Source organism: Chaetura pelagica, unplaced genomic scaffold (genome assembly GCF_000747805.2).
Source record: "Chaetura pelagica isolate M959 unplaced genomic scaffold, ChaPel_1.0 scaffold275, whole genome shotgun sequence".
In the NCBI taxonomy this organism is placed as follows: domain Eukaryota; kingdom Metazoa; phylum Chordata; class Aves; order Apodiformes; family Apodidae; genus Chaetura; species Chaetura pelagica.
Genome location: NW_009953486.1, coordinates 8093476 through 8118925, shown reverse-complemented (window position 1 = coordinate 8118925; position 25450 = coordinate 8093476). Strand labels below are relative to the sequence as shown.

Genomic DNA, 25450 nt, shown 5'->3' with positions numbered 1-25450 from the left:
ATGAGTGGATTGGGAGAAAACTCCTTGGATAGCTTGACTAATGAGTCAAGGAAGCGCAAGCCATTGCCCTGTGATACACCAGGTGCAAGGTAGGTTTGTGTGAATTTCTCTCTCTTTTGTTGTATTATGAGTGTTTAAAAATATAGTTCTATTTTTCCTTGCAATTTAGAGTGAATTCTATCTAATACTTTTGTTCAGTTGAGACATTTTTTAGGCCACCTTTGTTTGTGAAGATACAAAACTTTACTATTATGTGTAGATATGTCAAAGCTGATGCTCTATTATTAGACTTGTGGAAATCTGAATAGAATGAACATTTAAGGAATTGCTGTTTGAAGCTGTGATTGCAAGGCAAAGCAAGAAAATCTTGTTGCTTTGGAGAAATTTCAAAGGCAGCATCTTGTAACTGGTAGTGGATTCGGCAGACCTCATTTCAGGTGGCTGTGGTCAGCACAGAATACTGCAGTAGACTAAGCACTTTTTTGAACTGTATCTCCAGACTAGTTATTGCCAGCTCATCCTGAATTCTGGCATTCCAGGCTGTCTTCCTCTTCCTCTTGACTCTCACTCATCTCCGTCAGAGTTTGTTATTTGAAGAAATTGGTTTTCTGTCCTCTCCAATCTGATAGCTTTCCACCACTTGTTAAGGGTTCTGTGTTACCTTCTCATACTATTGTTCCCACAAAGTATCAACCTTTATTATATCTGTTCAGTTTCACCAAAATACCAGGCATCATGTGTGCTCTGATTTCTCCCTTCTGTATATGTCCCCACTGCCCCATGCTAGTTACCTCCATTGTGCACCAGATTGTGTCTGGATCCTCAGATTCTCCCACTGTATCCCAGATACTCTTTCTGAGTGTCTTCCTTTCCAGTTTCTTTCTCCCTTTCTCCAGTGACTGAGCGTTCGGGAATTCTTGTTTTCAGATTGTCATCCTTTATTAGCTTTCTTTATCTTTCAAGACCTGCTTTATCATGTATTTGTTTTCTCCAGTGTTGGTCTGTGTGTACTTTCCTAACTCACTTGTTTTTTTCTCAAAGTATGGTCATTCTTTTGAATCCCTGAGTGTGTCCATTCTTGTCCCATCCGTTTCTCCCGTGTCCTCCTTTTCCTGCTTTTGGCATACTCTGTGTATGACACTGTTCTCTCTGCTGATTTAGGCTGTAGACAGTGTCTTTACTCAGCACACTTTCCTCTGTGGGAAAAGGAATTTCAGAGAGGGACACTTTATTCAGCAACATTAGGTTGTCTGGGATTCTGACTTTCTTGGATGTTGAGATGGCATTTTTGTCCTTATGCCTAGAAATTTCTCTGAGGTATCTTCTGTAGTCATCTTGTTATGAGTAAACCAAAGGGATTTTCATAGAATGTTAAAAGTCTTATTTCATTTTTCTAATAAATTATTAAAAAACTCTTAAAGTAACTTTTAAGGTGAGTGTTACAGTTTTACAGCAGGCAATTGCTGTTTTCATTAAATTGAATAGTAATCACAGGAGGGTTTTTTGGATGAGTAACTTTCTCTTAAGATACATTTGTATTTGGAGTTCTTTAAAAATAACCACAGAACTCCAACCAAATAACATCCTAACAAAACACACACACCCTTCACCTCCCGTCAGATTTATGTTTGCTGGAATTAAAACTGCCTCATGGGTTTAACAGGTGGGTGTGACATGAAGTACATACAAGTTCTCAGAGTGAGCACAGGTTTTGTGTGTGATGGTATCTAAGTGTGTGAAATGATGTCTTTGGTTCCTAGTCTGACCTGCAGTGGTGAGAAGAGGCGACGTGAGCAGGAAAGTAAATACATTGAAGAACTGGCTGAGCTGATATCTGCTAATCTGAGTGACATAGACAATTTCAATGTCAAACCAGACAAATGTGCTATTTTGAAAGAAACGGTGAGACAGATTCGACAGATAAAAGAGCAAGGTACAGTTCCCTGCTAAGCCAAAATAAATAATTTCCTTTTCTTGTGATTCCATTTCCAAAACAGTAGTTATTTGGGAAACTGAGTAGTGTTTTTCACAATAGTATGTAACCAAGAAAGTCTTCAGACTTCGACTTGAACCAAACCTTTAATATGCCTTAAATAATTTTCTGTTTAAAAGTAAGCAAATATTTAGCACTTTATTTATCAGAAATCAGGGCTTTCAAACTTTGTATGGCCTTCCCTATCAGCTTCCTAAAAATATCAGGAAAGCTTGAGATAGTCTATAGAAAAACTAAAACCAGATTATACTATACCATCAGCTGGTACAATACACCAAATACCACAGGTATGAAGGATACATACTATTGTATTTCTGGTCTTAAGCAACTAACTATGAGAACTCCTCTCTTATTTTTGCATTTTTTTTGTCTTTATTCACATGCTTCCTTGAACCTGGCTTACAATATTAAAATGTGGTCTTCACATGAAATGTTGCTTTACTGAAATGTATCTTTTGGGTTTCAGGGAAAGCAGTTTCTAATGATGATGATGTTCAGAAAGCTGATGTATCTTCTACAGGTCAAGGAGTTATTGATAAGGATTCATTGGGACCTCTTTTATTACAGGCAAGTATAAATTAGGCCCTGGTAAATCCCTATGGAAAAAAATTCTTAAGGCAGGTGAAAATATTACAATAACGCTTGCAATCCTATAGTAATAAATAGTACACACAAACTATACAGAACTGTGTTTGAAAGGAACAGGAATAAAATATATAGTGATTTCTTAATTTTGGTGACATTTTCTGTAGAAGGAAAGAGAACAGCATTTGGCTTTTTCTCATATTCTTGTGCTTTACTTTCTCCAGCTGTGAGTAGCACATTGCTACTGAAGCAGTTCACTAACAAGAGGAAAATGTTGCTTATTTTAGGGGATAGGCATGAAAATACACAGATGAGGTTTTACAAAGACTAGAGGTTTGTGAGGTGCATTGAGGTTTGTGTTGCTACATCATGAAGCATTTTAAACAAATGTTGCCATGAAGTAAAATAACCTAAGAGTAATTGTAAAAAAGGTACATAGCAGATACCTTTTTTTATGTGTCAAAAACTAATCCTATATTTACAAGCTCATTAATAAGCCCTTTTAAAACTGAACTGTTTTACATACATAGAGAATTTTTCTTTCAGCTCAGAAATTACAGTATTTTAAGATATTTATAGACCTTCTTCTCTTATCTTGACACTTGCTGGTGGAAATGTCTCCATGTCTTACTACTTGTTTTCTACTGAATTTGTTTTAATTACCCAGCTGTTGAAATAATGTTACAAATTTATGATCTTGTATTTCAATAAAGCAAGAATGAAAAAAGAAGGGTGGTTATCTCTGTGAAAGAGCTCAATAGAATAACACATTTTTGATATTGAAATAATTCCTTACCAGAAGCAGATATCCTCAGAGAAAAATTTAAACCTTCAGCTCTACCCTTGAAAAGAAATGCATGTATTGTACCTTGACATTTATCACCCACATGTTTTTTGAATGGAATTGTATTTAGTATTAGGTGGTGTGTCTTATCAGATTCTGATGTTAATATGTTAATATTTAGGCATTGGACGGTTTCCTGTTTGTTGTAAATCGAGATGGGAACATAGTGTTTGTGTCAGAAAATGTCACGCAGTATCTGCAGTATAAGCAAGAAGATCTGGTTAATACAAGTGTCTATGGCATCTTGCACGAGGAGGACCGGAAAGACTTTCTCAAAAACTTGCCTAAATCTTCAGGTAATAAAAGCTGACTTACTGCGTTGTTACTAGGCTAGTTGAAAACAATCAGAGAAGAATCAAACAACTTGTAATGGGTAACATTTCAAAACAAATGACTTATACAAAGAATGTTTGACTTCAGAAGTGTATTAATCTTGAAAAATATGAATGTTCTGCCTAAATCACACCACCAGACAGAAATGTGCTGGAAAGCCACATTTGACTTTAACCTTTGCAATTTGTTTACCTTTAACTTAAAAAAATTATTCTAAAGGAACATATTGCCTAAAGCCACAGGACTAGCTAAGGGAGCTGTTTGTTTTTTAAATATTTGAATGAGTTTTTAGCTCATCCTTCAAGAGACAAAGTGTCATGTAAAGGAAAGAGTCTTTTTACTTGGTTCTCAAAACTACTATTCTCGAGATGTAAAACTGATGGTATATTGAGAAAGCATCTTAAAATATTCTCTGATCTCTCTAATCTAGGAGCCAAGGTATCTAAATTAAGAAAAATCCGTTTCTAATTGATTTTTATCTGATAATATCAATAAATTCTTACTGTGTTCTTTTAAAGTTAATGGAGTTGCTTGGACCAATGAAACACCCAGACAGAAGAGTCATACATTCAATTGCCGGATGATGGTGAAAACCTCTCATGATCTTTTGGAAGATGTAGGCAGCCACCAGGATGCACGTCAGAGATATGAAACAATGCAGTGCTTTGCTTTATCTCAGCCAAGAGCTATGATGGAAGAGGGGGAAGGTAGGACATCTTGTGGAATCTCTGTACACAGTATTTAGTACATGTTGTGAAATCTGTAGCTTCTGCAATTCATTTTTAAGTAGAAACAGAATGCAAAAAACTTAAATTCCTATTGTTTATACTTCCATTGTAACAATGAAGGATGCTTCAGCTATTTTATTAGATGGTTTAATAGAATGAAACAGGAGAGAAATTAAAGAAGAAACATTCTTATTTAAATGCAGATTTGCAGTCCTGTATGATTTGCGTGGCACGACGTATCACAACTGCAGAAAGGGTATTTCCAACAAATCCAGAGAGCTTTATTACAAGACATGATCTTTCAGGTGAGAAATGTACCCAAGATGAAGGTATCTTTTTAATTTGGTCTTTGTGATCTTGTTTTACATAAATCAAAGATGTAAATAAATTGTGTATCTGTAGTGACTTGCAGAATTCATACTGAGAATTCCCAACAGGTTTTGAAATATATTTCTGCTGGCAATGGGGTGTAATAACAACTGTGGGACACATTCTCTGTCTCTATGCTAGTATCTATTGTTTGGCAGCTTGGTATAAAGCATCAGTTGTGCTTTAACTTGGCAGCACTTCAAGTGGTGGTTATTGTGCTTTCCCTTACGTGTAAGAAATATTTAAATCATACCTTTAGTTATTCAAAGCTCTTTAGAAGGGTTGTGTTTTTCTGCAATACATAATGTTTAAAGTGTTTTATGCTTTTTAAATTGCAAGACTTATGTAATCCAGATAGGTTTCTAGATGCCAGTTACTGTTTATGTAGATGTAGTTGGTCAGTATTTCCAGAAATTTTACTATGTGTACATCCTATGAGTGCCTGTAACCAGAAACTGAAGTTACTATTTTCAAATGCTCTGCATTAACCTGTAGTGCTTAACTTGTTCTTTTTCAGTTATCTGAATCCCTTTGAATATTGATGTTCTTACAAATTCTGACATGGCAGATAATTAAAGAAATATGACTCCTCTGTATGCTGAAAATTTGGTGTTAGGCTGCTGAACAATTAAAATGGTGACATTGGAGCCTTCTGAAATGTATTCTGTTTATACAGAAGAACTGGCATAATCATAAAGACTTTAACTTGTGTATTTTCTTTCCTGTTTCAGGCAAACTTGTCAACATTGATACAAACTCACTACGATCTTCCATGAGACCTGGCTTTGAAGATATAATTCGTCGGTGTATTCAGAGGTTCTTATGCCACAGTGATGGACAGTCATGGTCAAACAAACGCCACTATCATGAAGGTAAAAACCTGTTTGCAACCCTGGTCATACTGTGTTTTTTTTTCTGAAAAACAAAAATGCTAAATTCTGCCTGTGTTTGGGTTTTTTAAGATATTTTATTTGTTAGCGTTAATTGCTGCAACTCATGTTTACAAGCTGGAGGAGGATGTTCTCTTGAGAAATAAGAATTCTGATGGAAGTTATTTTGTTTTTCTAATGTGTCTGTTTTGATAATTTTCCATCTGATACATGATCTGGGAGCCTGTTTTTCCACAGATGTATATAGCTATGACAGGGACAGCTATATTTCTGTATTAATGTGTAATCCTTAATTGTCGTTAGCTTGTTATTTCTGTTTAGCGTAAGTTTGACTTTTTAATTTAAGTAATCTTTTTGGTTATTAAAGGATAGCTCAATAAAAGTGATAACAGTAGTGATAACAGTTGATGCCTTTTTCTTATTCAATACACATGGGTTCTGAGTATTTTCAGTGTTCCAGTGTAATGTATTTTGTAATGCTAATTTGATAACCTTGGTAGATAAGTGAAGTACAGCCACTGTCTTCAGTAAGAAATATGATGTTTTCTAAGTTTTCTGCACTCTACTCTTTTTGGAGGATTCACAAAGTAATTCAAGTAGAGAGGTTATTAAATAAAGAGAAACTCATACTGGCAGAAAATGGAATTTCCATTCCATTGGAAGTTCTTCAACTTAACTCATTAAATAAATCCTAAATTAGCAAGAAATTTGGAGCTCAGATTACAATGTTTTCCACCATTTTTTTAATTAGAATAAAACTTTTAAACTTAAAATTACTTCATCTGAAGAATTCCAAGTTTAATTTTTATTCCATAGTAATTACCTGTATATTTTAGTGCAATTACTATTTCAGTGTTGATTAGTCCTTCTCCCCAGGAGAAGCCACGGAAACGTACTAACCTAGCTTTGGAAGTCTGTTAACAAATGTGGGACTGTATCAGCTGTGCATGGTGAGCACAAAATACTTCAGCATCCAAAGAATCTTGTTTACTTTTAACAATTTAGAAGAAAATGTGTTATACTTCCTTTTTCTGCCTATCTACCTTGAGTAGGTATTTTTAAAAAATTAACAATCTTCAGCAAATGAAGGGTATTGTGTTTAAAATCTGCAGAAGGCATAGTAATAATCCTTGGGTTTTTAAGTACGAGCTGTAATTGTGTGTTTCCTTTCCAGCCTATACCCAGGGCCATGCAGAGACACCGTTGTACCGGTTTTCCCTGGCAGATGGTACCATAGTGACAGCACAAACCAAGAGCAAACTGTTTAGAAACCCTGTCACCAATGACCGCCATGGATTCATCTCTACCCACTTTCTTCAAAGGTGAAACCAGTGGTGTCTGGCTGTTGTTTAAGTGTCATTGCTTTTAAAGATATATCTGACCTTGAAGATAGCTGAATAAATAATGTACAAAACTGTCCTATCTGATTAAGACTTAGAGGAGGAATAACTTGGGAAGCAGAGTTGCATAGTGTATAAAGAAGGAGCCATCACTGACACTCCCAACTGTCTGGCAGAAGGACAATCACAGTCAAAAGGGAGGTTTTTCCTTAGTACCTGCATGGACTTTAGATTATATATTAATTATTCTTTCAGGTTAGCATTTATAATGATGAAACACTGAAAATAGAAATGCTCAGTTACATGTTTTATCTTCTTAATTGCAGACCAATTAGAAAGTCAACAAAATGCGTCAGATGCATCATTGATGACTCAAAGTTAAATGTACCTTAAATAGCACTTCCTGTGTCCTGTTCTTGTTGATTGCAAGAGTAATTGAAATGCCACTCTGGAGGGAGTCTGTCTGCTTCTGGCATTAAAGTGCCTCCAGATGCTGAAAAATGAGTAGCAGAAATTGTTGGGGGTATCATTAGTGTGCACAGCAGAGAGGTGTCATGCATGGAATCCCAGGAAGGGAGGAAAGAAGCGAGATGTTTAACCTGATAGATCTGACTAATGGCAGCTGCTGAAAACCTCTTTGAAGGGGTGATGCTATATGTACTTACAACTTAAGTCACCTAAAGGACCTAAAGCCCTTCTGTAATGAATGAGTGGCATGGCTTAATTCTGCATCTGTGGAAACCTGAATTCCCACTGCTGTTTTTGAAAAAAATATTTGAAAATTATTTAGTAATGTTATTCTGGCTTTATAATGCTTGATTCCAAACAAAGTCTCAATTAATTTTATTGGGGTTTCTGGGGATGTTGTTGAACTTGCAGGGAACAAAATGGTTATCGGCCAAATCCTAATGCAGTTGGGCAAAACATCAGAACACCTGTGGCTGGAAACACCAATTCTGTTGCTGGTCTTATGAACATGTCACCTGGTCAAGGTGTGGCAATGCAGAACAGGAACTACAGCATGGGAGACCCCAGTGCAGTGGGTCAGCTCAGCAGCACTCGCTTTGGCGGCCCTGGTAACATGGGGCCCGTGAACCCTGGACCTGGAATGCAGCCCTCTGCTTATCAGAACAACAATTATGGGTTAAACATAAGCAGCCCACCCCATGGTAGTCCTGGCTTAACTTCCAACCAACAGAATCTAATGATATCTCCTAGGAATCGAGGGAGTCCAAAAATGAGTTCACACCAGTTTTCTCCTGTTACAGGTATTTTATTTTTGCTGCAAGTGCTTTTTAATTAATTAAAATTAAATTAATTTAATTTAAAATTAATTTAATTAGTGCTTTTTTCACTTTTATCTGAATTCCATCTTTTATCATTTATAACTATTCTCTCTTACCTTCATATATATATATAACTTCAATGTAGCATACCTAATTTAGTGGTAAAAATTTATTTTAAAATAACTGGCTCAATGTGGCAGTCGTACATTATCCAAAGAAAAAAATAGATACAGCCAGTACTGTAGTCTCATAAATGTAATCTCTGTCATGTGGTACAGGTATGCACTCTCCAATGGGATCTGCCAGCAACACCAGCAACAGCACTTTCTCCAGCAGTTCTCTTAGTGCTCTTCAAGCCATTAGTGAGGGGGTTGGAACTTCCCTTTTATCAACACTTTCTTCACCGGGTCCAAAATTGGATAATTCCCCAAACATGAACGTAGCTCAGCAAAGTAAAACGAGTGCCCAGGACTCCAAAAGCCCTTCTGGTTTGTATTGTGAACAAAACCAAGTGGAAAGTTCCATCTGCCAGTCAAACAGCAGGGATCTTCTTAGTGAAAAAGATAGTAAAGAGGGAAATCTGGAGGCACCTGAAAATCAGAGGGGACCATCTGAAAGCAAAGGGCATAAAAAACTGCTTCAACTTCTCACGTGCTCCTCAGATGAAAGAGGACATTCTACAGCATCAAACTCACCTTTAGAGTCAAATTGCAAAGAATCTTCCACCAACGTTACCAGTCCTTCTTCAGGAGTTTCCTCCTCAACATCTGGAGGGGTGTCTTCCTCCTCAAACATGCATGGGTCGCTCCTGCAAGAGAAGCATAGAATTCTGCATAAATTGTTGCAGAATGGTAATTCTCCTGCAGAGGTAGCCAAGATCACAGCTGAAGCTACTGGTAAAGACACCTATCATGATGCCAGTAATACAGCACCCTGTGGAGAAAGCACTGTCAAACAGGAGCAACTGAGCCCAAAGAAGAAGGAAAGCAATGCTTTACTGAGATACCTGTTAGATAAAGATGATGTTAAGGACCCACTTTCCAAAGAGTTGAAGCCTAAAGTAGAAAGTATGGATAATAAAATGGGGCAATGCAGTAGTTCTACAATTCCTACTTCTAGTCAAGAAAAAGACACGAAAATAAAAATGGAGCCAACAGAGGAGGTACAGTATAATGTAAAATGGTGGTAGTGAACAAACCAGTATTTTCTTTTTACAGTGAATGGCTAAAAATAGAACACTCTTTTTTTTAGTATTCATAAGTTGTAAACATTTCTAAGAAAGTTCTGTGTAGATGGTGTGAAACTGTATGCTCAGATTTTATTGTAACCGAAAAAGTACAAAGAGAACTACAGGATATGATATAACCACATGTGCTCCTTTGAAGTCCTAGACCAATGTTATCTTGAATTTGTGGTACAAGTCAGGTAGCATATACTTACAAATTATTCCTTCAAATCAGATCTTTAGCATCTGCTATTTTATGTAGCACATTCTTATTTTTATGGCTTATTAGGGAACTGAGCTGCAACTGCCTCTCTAATTATTTGGCAATACAATAGCAAAAGAGAAAACATTATTTCATTCTGAAAATATAAACAATACACAAAAATGGGTTTAGTTCATTCATTTGAGCACTCTGTTTTCTTTCTTAAGTGAAGGAAAATGTTGTTCCAAATACATATATATAATCAGCATTCAAATAAGTATGTTTCTTTGTTTCACTGTTTCTGGAGTTGAAATTCCAAGAAATGCCATGAAATAGCAAACTACACCACCATTTGAACAGCTCTCCTGAAGGCTGACAAGCAGAACACTTGTTAGGGATAGGACCAGAGGAAATGGCCTGAAGATGTGACAGGGGAGGTTTAGATTGGACATTAGGATGAATTTCTATACTGAAAGAGTGGTCAGGCACTGGAACAGCCTGCCCAGGGAGGTGGTTGAGTCACCATCCTATGAGGTCTTCAAGAAACATGTAGATGTGGCACTTCAGGGCATAATCTAGTGGCTGATGTTATGGGGGGTTTTGTGGGTGTTTTTTGATGGAGTGTGGGTTTGGTTTTTTGTTTGGTGTTGATGGTTGGACTTGGGGTGACAATTCTGTGATATGCAGTTCTTTCTGTGTTAAAGCCTCATCTGATTTAAAGACACATTTTTAAAGATTAGGGCTCCATTGACCAGAAAAATCTGTAGGTGCTTTTCATGCATGGTTGTGTTTACTAGTGATGAAATTAGGTGTTTCCTGTTAGACAAATACATTATTTATCAGTGAGTGGTACACCTTGATGTTGTTTGCTTGCGTTGGTGTTTTTAATCTTTGTAATTTGTAATTACTGAAATATTTATATCCAAAGGTTATTTTTATTTGTGTGTACTTCCAGTGTCTCCTGATTTTCAAAGTTAGCTAAACAAAATACTCTAAAAAATGTAGCTAAATGATATCTGAAGTACTTTGGATATAGAGAGAGAGCCCAAGACCCTGTCATTTGTCTCCTAGTTGTATCTTTTAAGATTAGTGAGAATTGAAATACAAGCTGAAGGAAAGCTGTATGATAGTAAATAACCTTGGTGTTTTACACTTTCTTTTTCAGGTGACTGGAGACTTGGATAATTTGGATGCAATTCTAGGTGATCTGACTAGTTCAGAGTTTTACAATAATGCTATGTCTGCTGGAAATAACCTTGGAACAAAGCAAGCATTATTTCAAGGAAATGCTCTCTTGAGTAAGGGATTTAATTTAATATCACTGTGCTTTTAAAGTTAGGATTTTCTTCTTACCTGATATAAACATAATGCATCCTCAACTCCTTACAGAGGACTGTCTTGGTCTCTTATATCTTTAAGGACAAATGGAATGCCAAATTTTTATAATGCTTTCACAGGCTATTAGGTGCACTATTGGCTATCTTGGCAGTGCTTCTGTGCTGTATCCACGTTGGATAAAGTTCACTTCAGTTCCTTGTGTTACAGTTTCTCTGGGTGTGTCTAAGGTAGATGTCTCAGAGACAGCACATCAGGAGAAATGTTTTGCAAGTTGTCAATGAAAATGAAAAATTTTTGTTGCTTGCAGATGACTAGGAAAATAACATGGGATTGGTGGGAAGCTTTTGGTCTCCCAGCTTTTCTGTGTATTGGAAGGAATGCCTTTCCTTAGTAGGAAGCTGAATAGGAGGGCAAGACAACCTTGCTTAGTAGACCAGCATCATTGCAGCTGTCACTTTCTGTTCTAGCATTGGTCACCTCTGGACTGTACAGGGCAGTAGGCTGCTGAGGTAACTAAGGAGCTGAAACATGTATAATGAAACAATAACAACATGTACAAGAGCCATGATTGGCTGTGGAGCACAGTGATTTTTGGGTTAGTCCACACAGTTGACTGTGCTCAGGAACATGCTACTGCTGGATTCAACTTCTTCCAAGCAGAACCATTTTACTTGATTCTGTCTACATGTCAGAGTTACTTGAAGGCTGGGCAGTCCACTTGTATGTCATGGAGTCTAGAATACTAGTGTGTTTCAAGATGTTAAAAACATGGTTTGTTACAGAACTTGAATTAAAATGAACCTTTACATGTTGAGGGCCAAAGGGAACTAACTGCATTTGCATTTTCCTGTAAAAGGTCCTAACTACATACTCAAAATGTGATTTGTGTAGCGAGAGCATACGTAGAGTACCTATTCCTGCCTTGTTTAAGGTCAAATATATACTTCTGTAAATACATCAGACTTATTTAAGTCATTAATAGTACTTCCTTATTTACAGCATAGTTACCTGCATCTCTTAATTCTTTACCAGGTATGAGGAGTCCCCAGTCTGTGCAGACCACCCGCCCACCCTTCAACAGAGCCATGTCTTTAGACAGCCCTGTGGGCTCCAGTGCTGCAGGGAGGAATGTCAATGCATTCTCCATGTTACAAAAGCAAAACTTGATGGGTGGAAGTCCAAGAATGGTGGAAAACCAGGAAAATTTTGGAGCAAATCTGGGTTTGTTGATTCTGTACAAATACATCTTATTGTAAAGTAATGTAAAAAATGTTGCAAGATTATGATATGAGTTTTGGTTAGAAGAAACTCTAATGTGAAAGAATGTCTATTTTACCATTAGCATTAAATACTTTTAAATTATTATCCGCCGTGATAAATGTTAAGAACATAACTGTTTCCCATCTATGTGTTTTTACCAGTGCTTTTCATTAGCAGTTAAATTATTTTTTACTGGTTTGAGTTTCGAATTTTATGTAGCTTTTTGACATATAGAAGCAAGAACAGGTCATGATGGCAGTCAGTCATTAATATTTTACAATACATTTGGATGAATATGGTTCTTTGATTTGAAACCTGCCATGATGAGCTTTAGATGTTTTTGTTAGGAGCTGAGTGAACTGCTCTGTCGTTGGCAGGTGTCCTTGTTGGTAAAACAAAACAAAACCTCCATTAAAAAATTCTAAATTCAAAATACATGTGTTCTCATTGAAAAATTATTATGCTTTCTGCTCTTCATTACAGCAAGTGTTCCCAACAGAAATGTAGCTATGAATCAGCACCAGTCAGGAGACTGGGGTTTGCCCAACTCCAAGGTGAACAGGTTGGAACCAACAAGTTCTGCTTCCATGTTGAGACCCGAGTTCAGCGCGTCCCTTCCCAGGCCCGCGGGGGGCGGCTCTGTGCCTGGGCTGCCCGTTCGCTCCAACAGCGTCCCTGGGGCCAGGCCAATGCTGCAGCAGCAAATGCTTCACATGAGTAAGTTCTTCACCTTTTATTGTCCTACTCAGCACAATGTCAGAACTTACTTCGTCAGCATTCCTCATCCGAATCTCTTCAGTTTTGGGGGAATGCTGACTTTTCATCCACAGGGTATTTGAGGTGGAGACTGAGCTGACTGCATCAGCTGCATGTCTAAAGATTGGAGTCTGTAAAGCCTGTTGGGTTTTTTTCTGTTCTGTTTCTCTAACAAAGGTTTAGCCTTGAGTTGGAATTGTCTAATGTTCCAAACGTGCCCAAAAAAGGGCTGAAATACAATGACATTCCTTTTTTCCTTCTCTATTATGGAAGGCCACCAGGTCTGTTACCTGTTCTCTAGACATACTTACTGTTTCAGAGTGACATGTGGATTTAAGGTAAATGAGGAAGAAATTTGGGCTATCCTGACTGAGTCAGAATTCCTCAGCCAGCTTAGCTTCCTAGAAATTGTTGCTGCTAGGTGATTCCTACAAATACTGGGAAATAGAGGAATGACACAAACTCTCTTTAGTTTCATGTCTCTGAAAAGGTAGAAGCAAAGCTATACTCCTAAAGAGCAAACCACCATTGTGTACCTTCTGTTTCTTTAGATGCTCACCCTCTTTTGGAATTTAAAATGCTGATTGTTGTTGATGTCACTAGGACAATGTGTGTTTGCTAGTATCCAGATTTCATTGGCCAAGAAACTACTTTTTTGCACGTATGAATGCTGTGTCTGTTAAGTCCCTATTTTAGGGGCCTAAGGATTAGAAATAGAACAATTAGAAATTGTTCTCTAAGAGGGTAGCAGCTCTAGATTGCTGCCATGCTATTATATCGCTGAAATTATCTGGAGTGTAAGTTTATGTATGTGCACACTTTAAAACATGCTCATGGAAACCTTGTGAAGCTGCTTGACAATTTGACGTTCCAGAATGCTTTATGAGAACGCTTGGGAGAGCAAGATGACACCTTTTGTTTTTAAAGAAACACAACTGTTTTACCTCACAGGGTCAAATGAGATAAACATTGGTATGGGAGGGAACCCGTATGGCCAGGCAGGACCAGCTAACCAACCAGGATCCTGGCCTGACAACATGCTGTCCATGGAGCAAGCACCACGGGGCTCACAGAACAGGTAGAATTGGGGAAGGTTTTATGATAAGTTTAAATAAAACTGTTCACTGTTTGTCAGAAGAACTTAAGATCTGGAAAAAATTAATGTAGCATATACAGTGGAGACAACAGTTTGGAGTCAGAACTTCTTTCAGTTTCTTCTGCTGTTTCTCATGATATGACACTGAGTATCTTTAAATGCAGTTCCACAAAAAGCTCCAATCATTGAGGTGGGAAAATCTGAAATCCTGTCTTTGTGGCACATGCCACGAGAAAACAGAATGGATGTGTGTTCAAGGATAAATGGCAATTGACTGGACAGTTTAGGACCTGAATTTGAGACTTAAGTTCTTAAGCCTTACTTGGGACTTCTGGGTGATTATAATCTCCAGGTCAACAGCTTATATAAAAAAAACCCAAACATATATGCCTTTATAGTCCATAATTCTTGTGCTGTTTTTATATTTGTAGACAATTAGTTAGAAACTCTTTGGATGACCTCTTATGTCCAGCACCAAATATGGAAGGCCAGAACGATGAAAGGGCACTTTTGGATCAGCTGCACACATTGCTGAGTAACACGGATGTCACAAGTCTGGAAGAAATTGACAGAGCATTAGGAATTCCTGATCTTGTAAACCAAGTAAGTAAACACAGCTTTTGATAATTTATTTTCCAAAAACCTGTATTATTTTGTTATTGAAGAGAGCCTCTCACTGTGTCTTCTCGATTCCCTCTCTTGATTTTCCTTAATGCTTTGGAAGCATCTGCACTGAGTAGTGATTTTCATAGAAGAAGCTCAGTAGTGATTAAATTTCTTGTACATTACAAAAATATAAAATGCCATCTTATCTCAGTTTATTGTAATATGCCTTGGTACATGGGAGGGGTTGGGTGTGAATCATCATTCATAAGCAGAGAAATGTGTTGAGTTTCTTTAGTGTAACTATTGTCAACTGAGCTGTGAGTGGTAGTGAGTAGGGCATTTCCATGTCCTCCAGTTCCAGCTACATTTGCTTGGCTAGCAAACAGGAAAAAAGACTTTCTATTAATAATTTGTAACCTGCTAAAGACCACAAAATTGCACTGTCATTTGTACAAACAGCAGTTTAAATGTGTGGAGGGGCTTGAATAATGATGCTGATCTGCCTATGTAAGCAGTGTGCAGCAAAAGTGATTTAAAGAAAAATTATTCAATTTTGTCTCTAGACAAAACTAATAGTAATCTGTCCATGTTAATGTTCTACTCAAGAAACTACTGGTCATTGTATTCTGTTAGCTTTATTGTTTCTTTAAGAATACAGTGCTAGTGAAAACAATTTTGTAACTGTTGAAGGGACAAGCTTTGGAACCCAAACAGGATTCATTTCAAGGTCAGGAATCCTCAGTTATGATCGACCAGAAGCCTTCGTTATATGGTCAGCCCTACCAAGGGCAAGCAGCAGCAATGCCAGGAGGCTTCAGTAACATCCAGGGACAACAGCCATCCTTTAATTCTATGATGAATCAGATGAGCCAACAGAGCAATTTTCCACTTCAAAATATGCATCCGAGAGCAAACGTGATGAGACCCCGCACCAGCACCCCCAAGCAGCTCCGCATGCAGCTCCAGCAGAGGCTTCAGGGGCAGCAGGTGATCTTTTTGCTCCTGTGTTTACACTTTCTCCTTGTTTCAGAACAGTGAGTTGTGTTGCTTCATCAATAGGAAAATTGACATTATATGCAGGGGACTGAAAGGATGGACCTTTCAGTTTGCCAGGGCTTTTCACACCGACTGCCCAACAGCTGTGGGAGTGACAGAACCTTTATTAGGACAAGGGTGTCTCCTTCATCAGCCTCCTTAGCTACAGGCTGGCTTGGTGTCTGCAGCACACAACATACTGCTTCTTAAAACAGTCCTCTTGTACAATGTGGTTCTGGATGATCTCTCCATCCATGTTAAGATTTACTATTTTTTTCTGAATCTCACTGATATCATTACCTGGGCAGCTGTATTTCTCCTGCATATCAAATGTTACTTCTTTTTGACTGTGTTTTCCAACTACCAGTTTGTTGAAATACGGGTTTGCTTTCCATTTATTGATTTGATGTCCTTTTAGATATTTTCTTAGGATGAAAGGTAAGAGAGTAAATCCAGCCACACAGATCTTAACACTGGGTTGGAAACACTGCTTATAAAAAAAATTGCTGCATGATTTCAGCATGGAATTCCTCATGTGGAAATGCAGTCCTGGAATCAAATACAGTGTAAAAATAAAACTCAGAGAACTGAGGTAGTGCTTTGTGACATGGAATGGCAGTGTTTAATCCTTAGGAAATACTGTCTTTTCTCCTGGCTGTTCTGGAACACTAATTCAATCTGTATAGCTTTGGGTTTTTGTAATATAAAGAGGAGACAAAATTTTATCATTTCAAGCAAAGCTAGTTGTTATTTCTTTCTGCCCTGCTATCAGAAATAGATAGTCTGCTATATATTTATTCTTTAAATGTGCTAATTTCAAGGGGAGGAAAAAACCAGAAGCCAGTTAGTGCTGCAGTGTCTGGAAGGTTTTTCTTTTTGTGTGTGTTTGAGCTGCTTAACAAAATAGTTTAGTAGTTAAGGTACTAATCAAAGCAAAAATTAACAATTGCACTTTATGGAGGTTTGTGACGAATGTGATTTATTTGGGGTTTTTTTGGAGGAGCTACCCTTACTTTGTCCAGATACTGGTGTTTTCAAGCTAACTGTGCTAAAATGTCTTTTTTTCAAGTTTATGAATCAGACCCGTCAAGCACTTGAAATGAAAATGGAAAATCCAGTCAGTGGTAACACCTCAGTGATGAGACCAGTTATGCAGCCACAGGTGGGATCACAGGTAAGGAGTTCTTATACAAGCCAACTGAAATGGTAATTTTTAAGTAGAAACATCATGTACATGGCTGTTTAGAATTTGGACTTTCTTTCCTGGATCCACAGGATTCCTTTTTGTCTTGTTTTCCTCCCCCACACTGTTAAATAAAGATGCTTTTATACCTCTCTTATTGAGTTTTCAGAGGCATTTGTTCATTAGGTCATGTAGGATATAATGCATAATCTACTTTATAATTTGTTTAGTATCAGTGACAACTTAATTAAAACCCTTGTCTTGGTATTTTTATGATTTTTGTGCTCACCCTGGGCTCTCTTAACTTTCTGTTCTGATAATGGATAATGTTGGGTTTTATACTTAAGAGTGTGGGTGGTTTGATTGACATGATTTCGTTTGTAAAAATGTTTTCTAATATGACTTTTCTTTTTCTTTGGGGAATAGCAGCAAGGTTTTCTTAATGCTCAGATGGTGGCTCAACGCAACAGGGAGCTAATAAGTCATCACTTCAGGCAACAGAGGATGGCAATGATGATGCAGCAGCAACAGCAACCTCAGGCCTTCAGTCCACCCCCAAATGTGACTGCCTCAGGAAGCATGGACAGTGCTTTGACAGGCCCACCAATGGCTCAAGTTCCTCCACAGCAATTCTCCTATCCACCTAATTATGGTACTAGTACTAATATCTTTGGGGTTTTTTTTCTGTTGTTTTTTCTGGTGTTCTTTTCATTTATTATTAATCTAAACTACTAAAACTAATCTAAACTACTTAAATATACCAATCATTCTGAAAAATGGAAAAATCTATCAAAAAGGATGACTTTTCCCCTTGCCATCACTGCAAGAAGATAAACTAAGATACTAGGTGATGTGATAACTGAAGTATGTTGTTTGTCTTTTAAGGAATAAGCCAACAACCTGATCCTGCCTTTAGCAGAGTATCAAGCCCTCCCAACCCAATGATGTCATCAAGAATTGGGCCCTCCCAGAATGCCATGATGCAGCATCCTCAGCCAGCAACCATGTACCAGTCCCCTGAGATGAAGGGCTGGCCCTCGGGAAGCATGACCAGGAGCAGGTGAACTACTCAGTTATCACGTACAGCTCAAAAACTGTATTTTGTTTTGACAAAAGAAGTAGCTTTGTCAAATAGGTCGTAGTGGGAAAAAGATTTAGAATAGGGGAAAAAATAATTCTGTCTCTAGTGTCTGTATTGTCCTTATTCCTGCTCTTGTTTAGGAAATAGATTAAATGTTTCTTATTCTTAGATCCATTTATTGAGATTGGACCTCTGCAATCTCTGTAGCTGGAAACAACCTTCAGTCTTTGACTATTGGAAAAAATTACTTGGGGAGAAATATGAAGGTTGAGAACAGTATTGCAGTGTACAGCCCTAACAGAAGCCTCCAAAGAGGTTACAACAGGAAATCCATACACATTGTTCTGTGCCTATCCAAATGTTCAAAATTCCTTTTGGGAGGAAAATTCTGTTCCTGCATTAAACAGGTATGAGGTAGAAACAAGTAAATGCAGAAATAGTTTCATCTTTCATCTGCTGACAGGTGGTGCAGGGAAGGCAGTACATCAGGGTGGACACTTCTTGGAAGGTAATTTTGTCCTTTTGTGCTCCAGTTCTTTCCCACAGCAGCAGTTTAGCCACCAAGGGAACCCAGCAGCCTACAGCATGATGCACATGAATGGCAGCACTGGCCACATGGGACAGATGAACATGAGTTCCATGCCTCTGGCAGGGATGCCCATGGGGCCAGACCAGGTACGTTGGACAGAAGACTGATGGGAAGATCTGCTGACTCTTTTCCCATTGAGTACAATTTGCTTCAAGCTGTTCCTCTGGCACAACCCTGATCTCAGTTACCCTGTTTGTATTTACACTTGTGGACCTACCATTTATATGCCCCAGGAGATACCTTATTTTTGATGATATTTAAATCCATGATAAACCCAAGCTGTGTGCTGTAGTTAGCTGGTGACTTTGGAATGTCACAGGTAGGATAAAGGCTTGAACTGCACGAAAGATGGTAAAATACTTCTGAGCCTAGATAAACCCCAGAGAGCAAACCAGAGAGAGATTGTAAAAAGCATCTTCAGCAGGTGTAAAAGATTTATGTGTATAGTTCTCACAAGTCAGACCAAGAATCATGGTAGCACAACATCCTTCTTCTGGCAAAAGCTGCTGATGACACCCTTATAGTAACTTAGAATAGCTCGAGTATGCATAGCAAGAAACTATGGAAAATGTAGGCCCCTGTTTAAGGGGAAAAGGAGCTAATAATAGGCAATGCACACAAGGCTGGAATATCAAGTATACTTTTGTTGTAATCTTTCCATGAAATACCAAGGGATGAACAATGTAATATTGATAGAAGTTAAATTTCTAGTAGAAAGTATGTTATGAAATTTTGTCTACGGTACCTAAGGAAGCAACCAAAATAATTTGAGGGTTTCTAGAGGATAAGTAAGGTATTAGAGCTTTGATACATGTACCTTTTCCAAGTAAAGTATTAGAGACTTTGATACATGTACCTTTTCCAAGGTAGGAAAATCAAGAAGAAATGAATATTTTCCAAACCCACATGTCATACACCAAAGCTGCCCAAATCATGTGTTTAGACAATTCTGAAGCAGCATTTTTCTTTTACAGATTTATCTTCAAAACATAGCACAAAAGTGCTGCTGTTCCGTTTAGATATGGACTTGTCAGTACTCTCCTCTTCAGAACACAGTCTGTTGACCAGCTTTTGCAGCAAGGGTGTGTTTGATTTTCTGTGATGCTTTCTTCTCCTTTTCCTTCACAGAAATACTGCTGACACCCAGACCCGTCTCTTCCCACAGGAAGGCGCTGTACTCACCATGCACTAGGAGACAGGAAAGCCACCCATTCTGCACGGCAGCGACTCCTGGCCTTGAGGGAACAACTCATCTTTCCTGTCAATCACCACACTGTCCTAAAGTTACTCCATTCAGAGGGAAAAAAACAAACCCCCCCATGTCAGCAGAAGCAGCCTCTGTGCTGTGCCACTGGTGGTGAGTGCTGTGGTGTGCAAAAAAGGTCACAGGTCTTTTTGGCACTCAGCCTCCAGCAGTGTGAGCATGGCAAGGGTCTGGCAGGAGGTGTGAGGGGACACTCCTGGTGCACCTCATCTGTTCCCTGCAGCTGTCCAAAGCCCTTCAACTACAGGCAGATTAAAGTGCCTGGAGAAGTCATGGTGGTAAGAATTTTCTGATTTCTCTAGAAAGAATATCTGACAGAGAATGTAGTTCCTAGCCTTGACTCCTTTGTATTAATTCCTGAGTATAAATGCTGCTTTTAAATCTCTTACCCCCCAAGAGTCAGGATTTCCCAAGCAAAGTAGCAGTGCAAAATGAATTGGCACCTACTAGTCCAAAATCCTGTCAGTTGAAGCCAAGGGGTAAAAAGAGAAGATGATAAATTTAAATTATTTAAACACAATTGTGATTAATATTTACACATTGATGTGCAGCTGAGTGCACTTTATAAAAGACTATATAATGGATTAATGCAATATCTTTGATAAGGACTTATTATGAAGGTAGGGTGTACTCATGTTCCTTCTCAAACACGCTCTCTCAAGATTTGAAAAGACTGCATAATGTAATGTTTTCTGTGTATGGAAATTAAGAGCAATAATCTTTCATCTTTTTGAAAACGACTTCAGAAAACTCAAGGCAAGGCACTGCAGTCTGAATCAGAATTTTGCAGTCTTTTTGTGAATACATTTTGTAAATATGATCTTTAAGATAATGTATTATATATATGACTTTTGTAGGTCACTAACTCATTTTTGCAGAGTTTGTGAAGCTAAATATTTAACAAAATTGATTTCTGTAAACTCAGTGTAGTTGAGGTCCAACTAGATTTTTCTTTTTTTAAAATTCAAGTTAATGACTTTGAAGCTGGGTGACTTTGGCCCACATCTTTCTCTTCTTTGGTCTTCAACGCTTCATTTATTTTTACATCTTTAACATATAGCTTTTTATAAAAAAAAACAAACACCCAGTTCTTAAATGCTTTCTCCACCTGTGAGCACTTTGTTACACTTCTTTTTACATAAGGCAATTTGACAAAAAGGCTCTGCATTGTAAGATGTTATGACTTGTCATGAGTCATGTCTTGCTGTAATACGTTGCCTTTTCAGTTGATGAATCTGGATTGTGTCTTAGGTTTTTTTGGTCAATTTTAATGAATTCTACCTGTTCTTTAAAAAAGTTTGTCTGTTGCAAAATATTTGTTGTTACATGATATCCAGAAATCTTCAAGGATAATAAGCCACACTTGAACCAAATGTCTGCACCTCATTGGATTGTTCTAACAATAATGAATGTATTTTCTAAGCAGGTTTCTCTCCTACCTGTATTGAAGTCTAGTTACAAATTGATTCATGTTATTTACTGACAAGTTTCTTTGCCCTGCTCCCAGGTTTGACCCTTGAAATGATGATCCCTTTGCAGTTTTTCCAGTTTCAGGCAGTTACAAGAAGTCAAACCTCTAAAATTCCCTAAGGGACAACCCAGAGCTGTTTGAGGTGTGTGGTGCTTTTGTCCTGTTGCTCACTGTGTAATGCAAAACTGACTTCTCCCAAGTGAGTAAAACAAAAATTAAATCATCTGTGTTCTTGATTGGTTGTTCTTGGCACTGAGGTGGTTTTATTGGTCTGAATATTCAGTGATCTTCCACTTATATCTATATAACTTTAACTTGAAATATTTTCAAATAATTCATCCTTAGCCAGCCAGTTGTGTTCCAAAGGGAATGTAGATTCAATTGATCTACTTTATGCAACCCTGTCTCTGCAACTAGGACTGAATAGCTTAGGTGACAGTATTTATTTGAAACCTTCAGTCCAATTCTTGTGTGTTTTTTCATGCAAAACTTTTCAAAAGCCTAAGAAACTTTTCTCTTTAATTTCTTAGAACACATCTATTTGTTAAGTGCTGTCTACTGAAGTTGAAAGGCAACAATCTTTTGCTTTTTTTATCAACTCAGAGTAGAACAATCTTTATAGTTTGTAGTTGTTCATTATATTGATGGAAACTACAAACCCTGATTGCTTTCATTAGGTGAGCTCACAGACTATCTACTACTTTATACATTGTGCCCTTTGCATTTTTTTAAAAAATGAATTATTCTATTTATACATCTCTGTATAACTGGTACCTGACTGATGTTATAAAGGATCATCATTTCCTCATCTGTGTTTAGAATGTTGGAGCTTTCCAGCACCTACTTTTTTGCTGAATCCAAAGATTTTTAGTTTAAACTTGATTAAGGGGGTGGAGGCATCTTTAAAATGCATCAGTGACACCTTTCTTGGCCACACTGATCTTAAATACATCTGCTTTGAAACTCTTACCTACTGCAGTAAGTAAAACTGACCTTGAAATCTGCTGACGTATTTCTCCACCTGTTTTGGTTCTATAGGAGTCGATTTTTCTGAATGGTTTTGAAAAACATTACACAGGTTGTTTGGGGTTTTTTTAAACATTAAAAGAACAATTAGCTGGTACAGCCACCTCTGATCACTGCAGCTTAACAAACATCATTTTTGCTACTTGGCTCTGTTCTGTTGATCACAGAAACCATGTTTTTCTAAAATTCACATGCAGTATTATTTTCCAATCTTGGCCTCAAATACTGCTTTTAAACTTAGAAAATCAGGACCACTTTTCAGTCATAAAACAAAATTATTGAGTACCAATTAGCACATATTTTATTTTAGAACTTCTGTGCAAACTACCAGAATGATACAGTGAGTATGAAACCATGTAATTCTGAGAGCAATATTTTAAACACTTCTCAGGAGAAGGCAAAACAGTATTGAGAATTGCATTTAAGTTTAGTTTACATTATAAGTATTGCTTGAAAGATCTGTATCTTTATTTTGCAAAACAGAAAAATCATGGGGACTGATTTATAAGAGAGTTGGTTGTAAGGTATTACTGCTCTTCTGATTTTTGTGTTTGGATGTTAATAATAATGTAAATAAAGGTTTCTATTTAAAACCAGAACGTGGTAATCTAGTGTATTAGTTGTCTTGGACTTTAAGGCTGGTAACTGTATCATGGAAAGAGAAAATCTGGTGCTGTTCCTGAGGAAAGCAACTGCAGCAAATGACTGAAGCGTTTCCTGGTTGTAGAAGCTACGGGAGTAACAAGGTAGCCCTTCCACCTGCCAGACCCACCCAGCAACTGCAGTTGGAGTGGAATAGTCCTTTTCAACTACAGCAGCAGAGCTGAGAGGTGGTGGCTTTCCCCAGAAGTTGGCAACAACCTACCTTAGGTAAGGTAACAGCTGTTCCTGTGCCACATGCAAACCCCACAGCTTGGTGTTTTGTACAGAGGGACACGGGGAACTTCTCCAGCTTCTGCCTGGCAGGGAACAGGAGTGATGACCCAGGCCATACAGGGTGGGGACAGTCATGCTCCCATCTGGACAAAGACTATAGGCTGAACACAAAAAAAAGGTAAGTGCAAATTGTTTTTTAATCTAACATAGTATCCTTCCTGCATACTCCCTGGGAATGGTGGACAGCCAACACCTCTGGAAAGCACCCAAAACCTGTTTCTATTCATGAGTTTAAACTGACTATTTTTTAAATTCATTTGTATCAATCCAGGATCTCTTCATCTAGCAGGTTGTGATAAAATCTTAACAGGCTATAAACAAAATCTGTGGCTAGATTAAGACAGACAATCATTACCTTCAGAATTAAAAAAAAAAACAACTTGCAAGAAAATGTTGGGAAGTGTATTTGACATTCACATGTGATACAAACAAACTCAAGCCTAGTTTTACTATACAGCACATAAAATGAAAGACCCCACTGCCACTTCTTGAGAGGGTTTCTAAATTCAAGTATATTTTTAAAGTGTGGGAGTGTTGTAACAGAGACCTATATCCCCCCCCAAGTAATTCCACTTCAATTTCCTACTATGCAAAACCAGAAGGGGTAGCAAAATAATTTCCATGATGTATTTCTCCGCTGTTTCAAAAAGTGTGGGTTAAATCTGTATTTTGGAAAAAGAAAGTACCTCTTTGTTAAGAGTGAAGGCCACAGTTGGTCAAGGCTGTCACATGAGCTCCCTCCTGCATCTGCCTTTAAAACAGGTAGCAGATTAACATGAAAAATAAAATAAATGCAAACATCACGGGTAGTGCCTGGACTGCCATGTATTGGGTAACACCTTTATGAAAAGACACAGACTGTACACTGTGCTGCCTTAGGAAAATGAGGGAGTTTTCCCTTTATAAAAGCCTTTAAACAGTAACTATCATTCAGAACATCTACTTTTTTTGTAGACTGAACTATACTGGATTATTCTTTATTGGCTACAAGCATTGAACTTCTTGGAGCTCCCTTTTTAAAAAATAGATGTAAAAGTTACACTGCTAAGCAAATGCTGCTTTCTCAAAAGGAACTTTTTTGGTTTTAAACATACAATATAATATTACCACATAAAAAAAACTTCTTACAAATCTGATTCCATTAAAATTTAAGATGTACATTTACTGGAATTTTTCAGTACTTTTAAAAATGGATAAATTCTGAAATGTGCTATGCAACATGAACATTTTGAGAAATGGTGTGGGCAGTCCACTTTTTTTATTAACAAAATCTTCACAATCTGAAGGAACTTATTTTCAAACAGAATATTGATCAATATTTACACAATCCCTCAAAAAATCTGGCATCCTGTTAGTCAAAATTTTCACTAATTGTCCTAGAGGTGTCAATAGGATGGATGAAAAAGTGTCCTCACAGGAAATTTAAGAAAAATGGTGAAGAGAATATTCAATGCTGCTTCTTTCAGTTCCTGAATGTCTTAAAGTTCTTTTCCACCGTTACCTTTACCCCAATTAGAAGCAAAAGTGTCCATGTTTTCCAAGTCTCACTTCAGAGTTGTACTTGGCATTGAAGTTTTTCCCGGGACATTGAAGATTCAGCTGAAAAACGTTTTCAGTCTATTGCTGCTGCCTTTGTGTGCCCTCTGCCCTGGGATGGCAATCCTCTTTGGAATGTGGCTGCATTTCCTCTTCTGTCCAGTCCTGGGTTCAAGTGTTAGTGGTGTCTTCTTGAAGTAAAAATGCCTTGTGAAGCAGGTGAGGTATAATCCAAAGCAAAAAGCAGGTACAATAGTGGATTTCAGGGACCTGTAATTCTGACAGCATTTCCCATCATCTATGTAATTAAACTCACCAGTGCAAACAATCTATCTACTTCAGCCTCAAAGCTTGTCCAGTCCTCCAGGCTAACATTAATAATTCTTTCTGAAGTCAGACACATTTTCATTCAGTCTGTACATGGATTCAAGTTCTGGCCAGTTTGGATCCTCATGGAGGTGCAGTGGCTGAGGGGAGG

At 37.8% G+C, this 25450-nt stretch overlaps 1 protein-coding gene across 1 annotated transcript; it reads left to right on the top strand.

Moving 5' to 3' along the window:
• On the top strand, window positions 1-20499 carry NCOA3 (nuclear receptor coactivator 3). The gene is made up of 21 exons (XM_009998771.1): window positions 1-89; window positions 1761-1933; window positions 2460-2560; window positions 3544-3718; window positions 4274-4462; window positions 4687-4788; window positions 5584-5724; window positions 6917-7064; window positions 7962-8350; window positions 8647-9530; window positions 10961-11093; window positions 12166-12354; window positions 12877-13110; window positions 14101-14227; window positions 14677-14848; window positions 15542-15838; window positions 16956-17060; window positions 17496-17721; window positions 17955-18129; window positions 18684-18825; window positions 20401-20499. The coding sequence occupies exons 1-21, from the start codon at window positions 1-3 to the stop codon at window positions 20497-20499; spliced, it is 4290 nt and encodes a 1429-aa protein (XP_009997073.1).
• The last annotated feature ends 4951 nt before the right edge of the window (window positions 20500-25450 follow it).

Excerpts from the sequence above, each read along its gene's own strand:
- NCOA3 (XM_009998771.1), top strand. The coding sequence starts at position 1 with ATGAGTGGATTGGGAGAAAACTCCTTGGATAGCTTGACTAATGAGTCA. Across the intron at positions 3,719-4,273 it reads AAACTTGCCTAAATCTTCAG|TTAATGGAGTTGCTTGGACC; the intron begins GTAATAAAAGCT and ends GTTCTTTTAAAG. Across the intron at positions 18,826-20,400 it reads TGCCCATGGGGCCAGACCAG|AGTCAGGATTTCCCAAGCAA; the intron begins GTACGTTGGACA and ends TTACCCCCCAAG.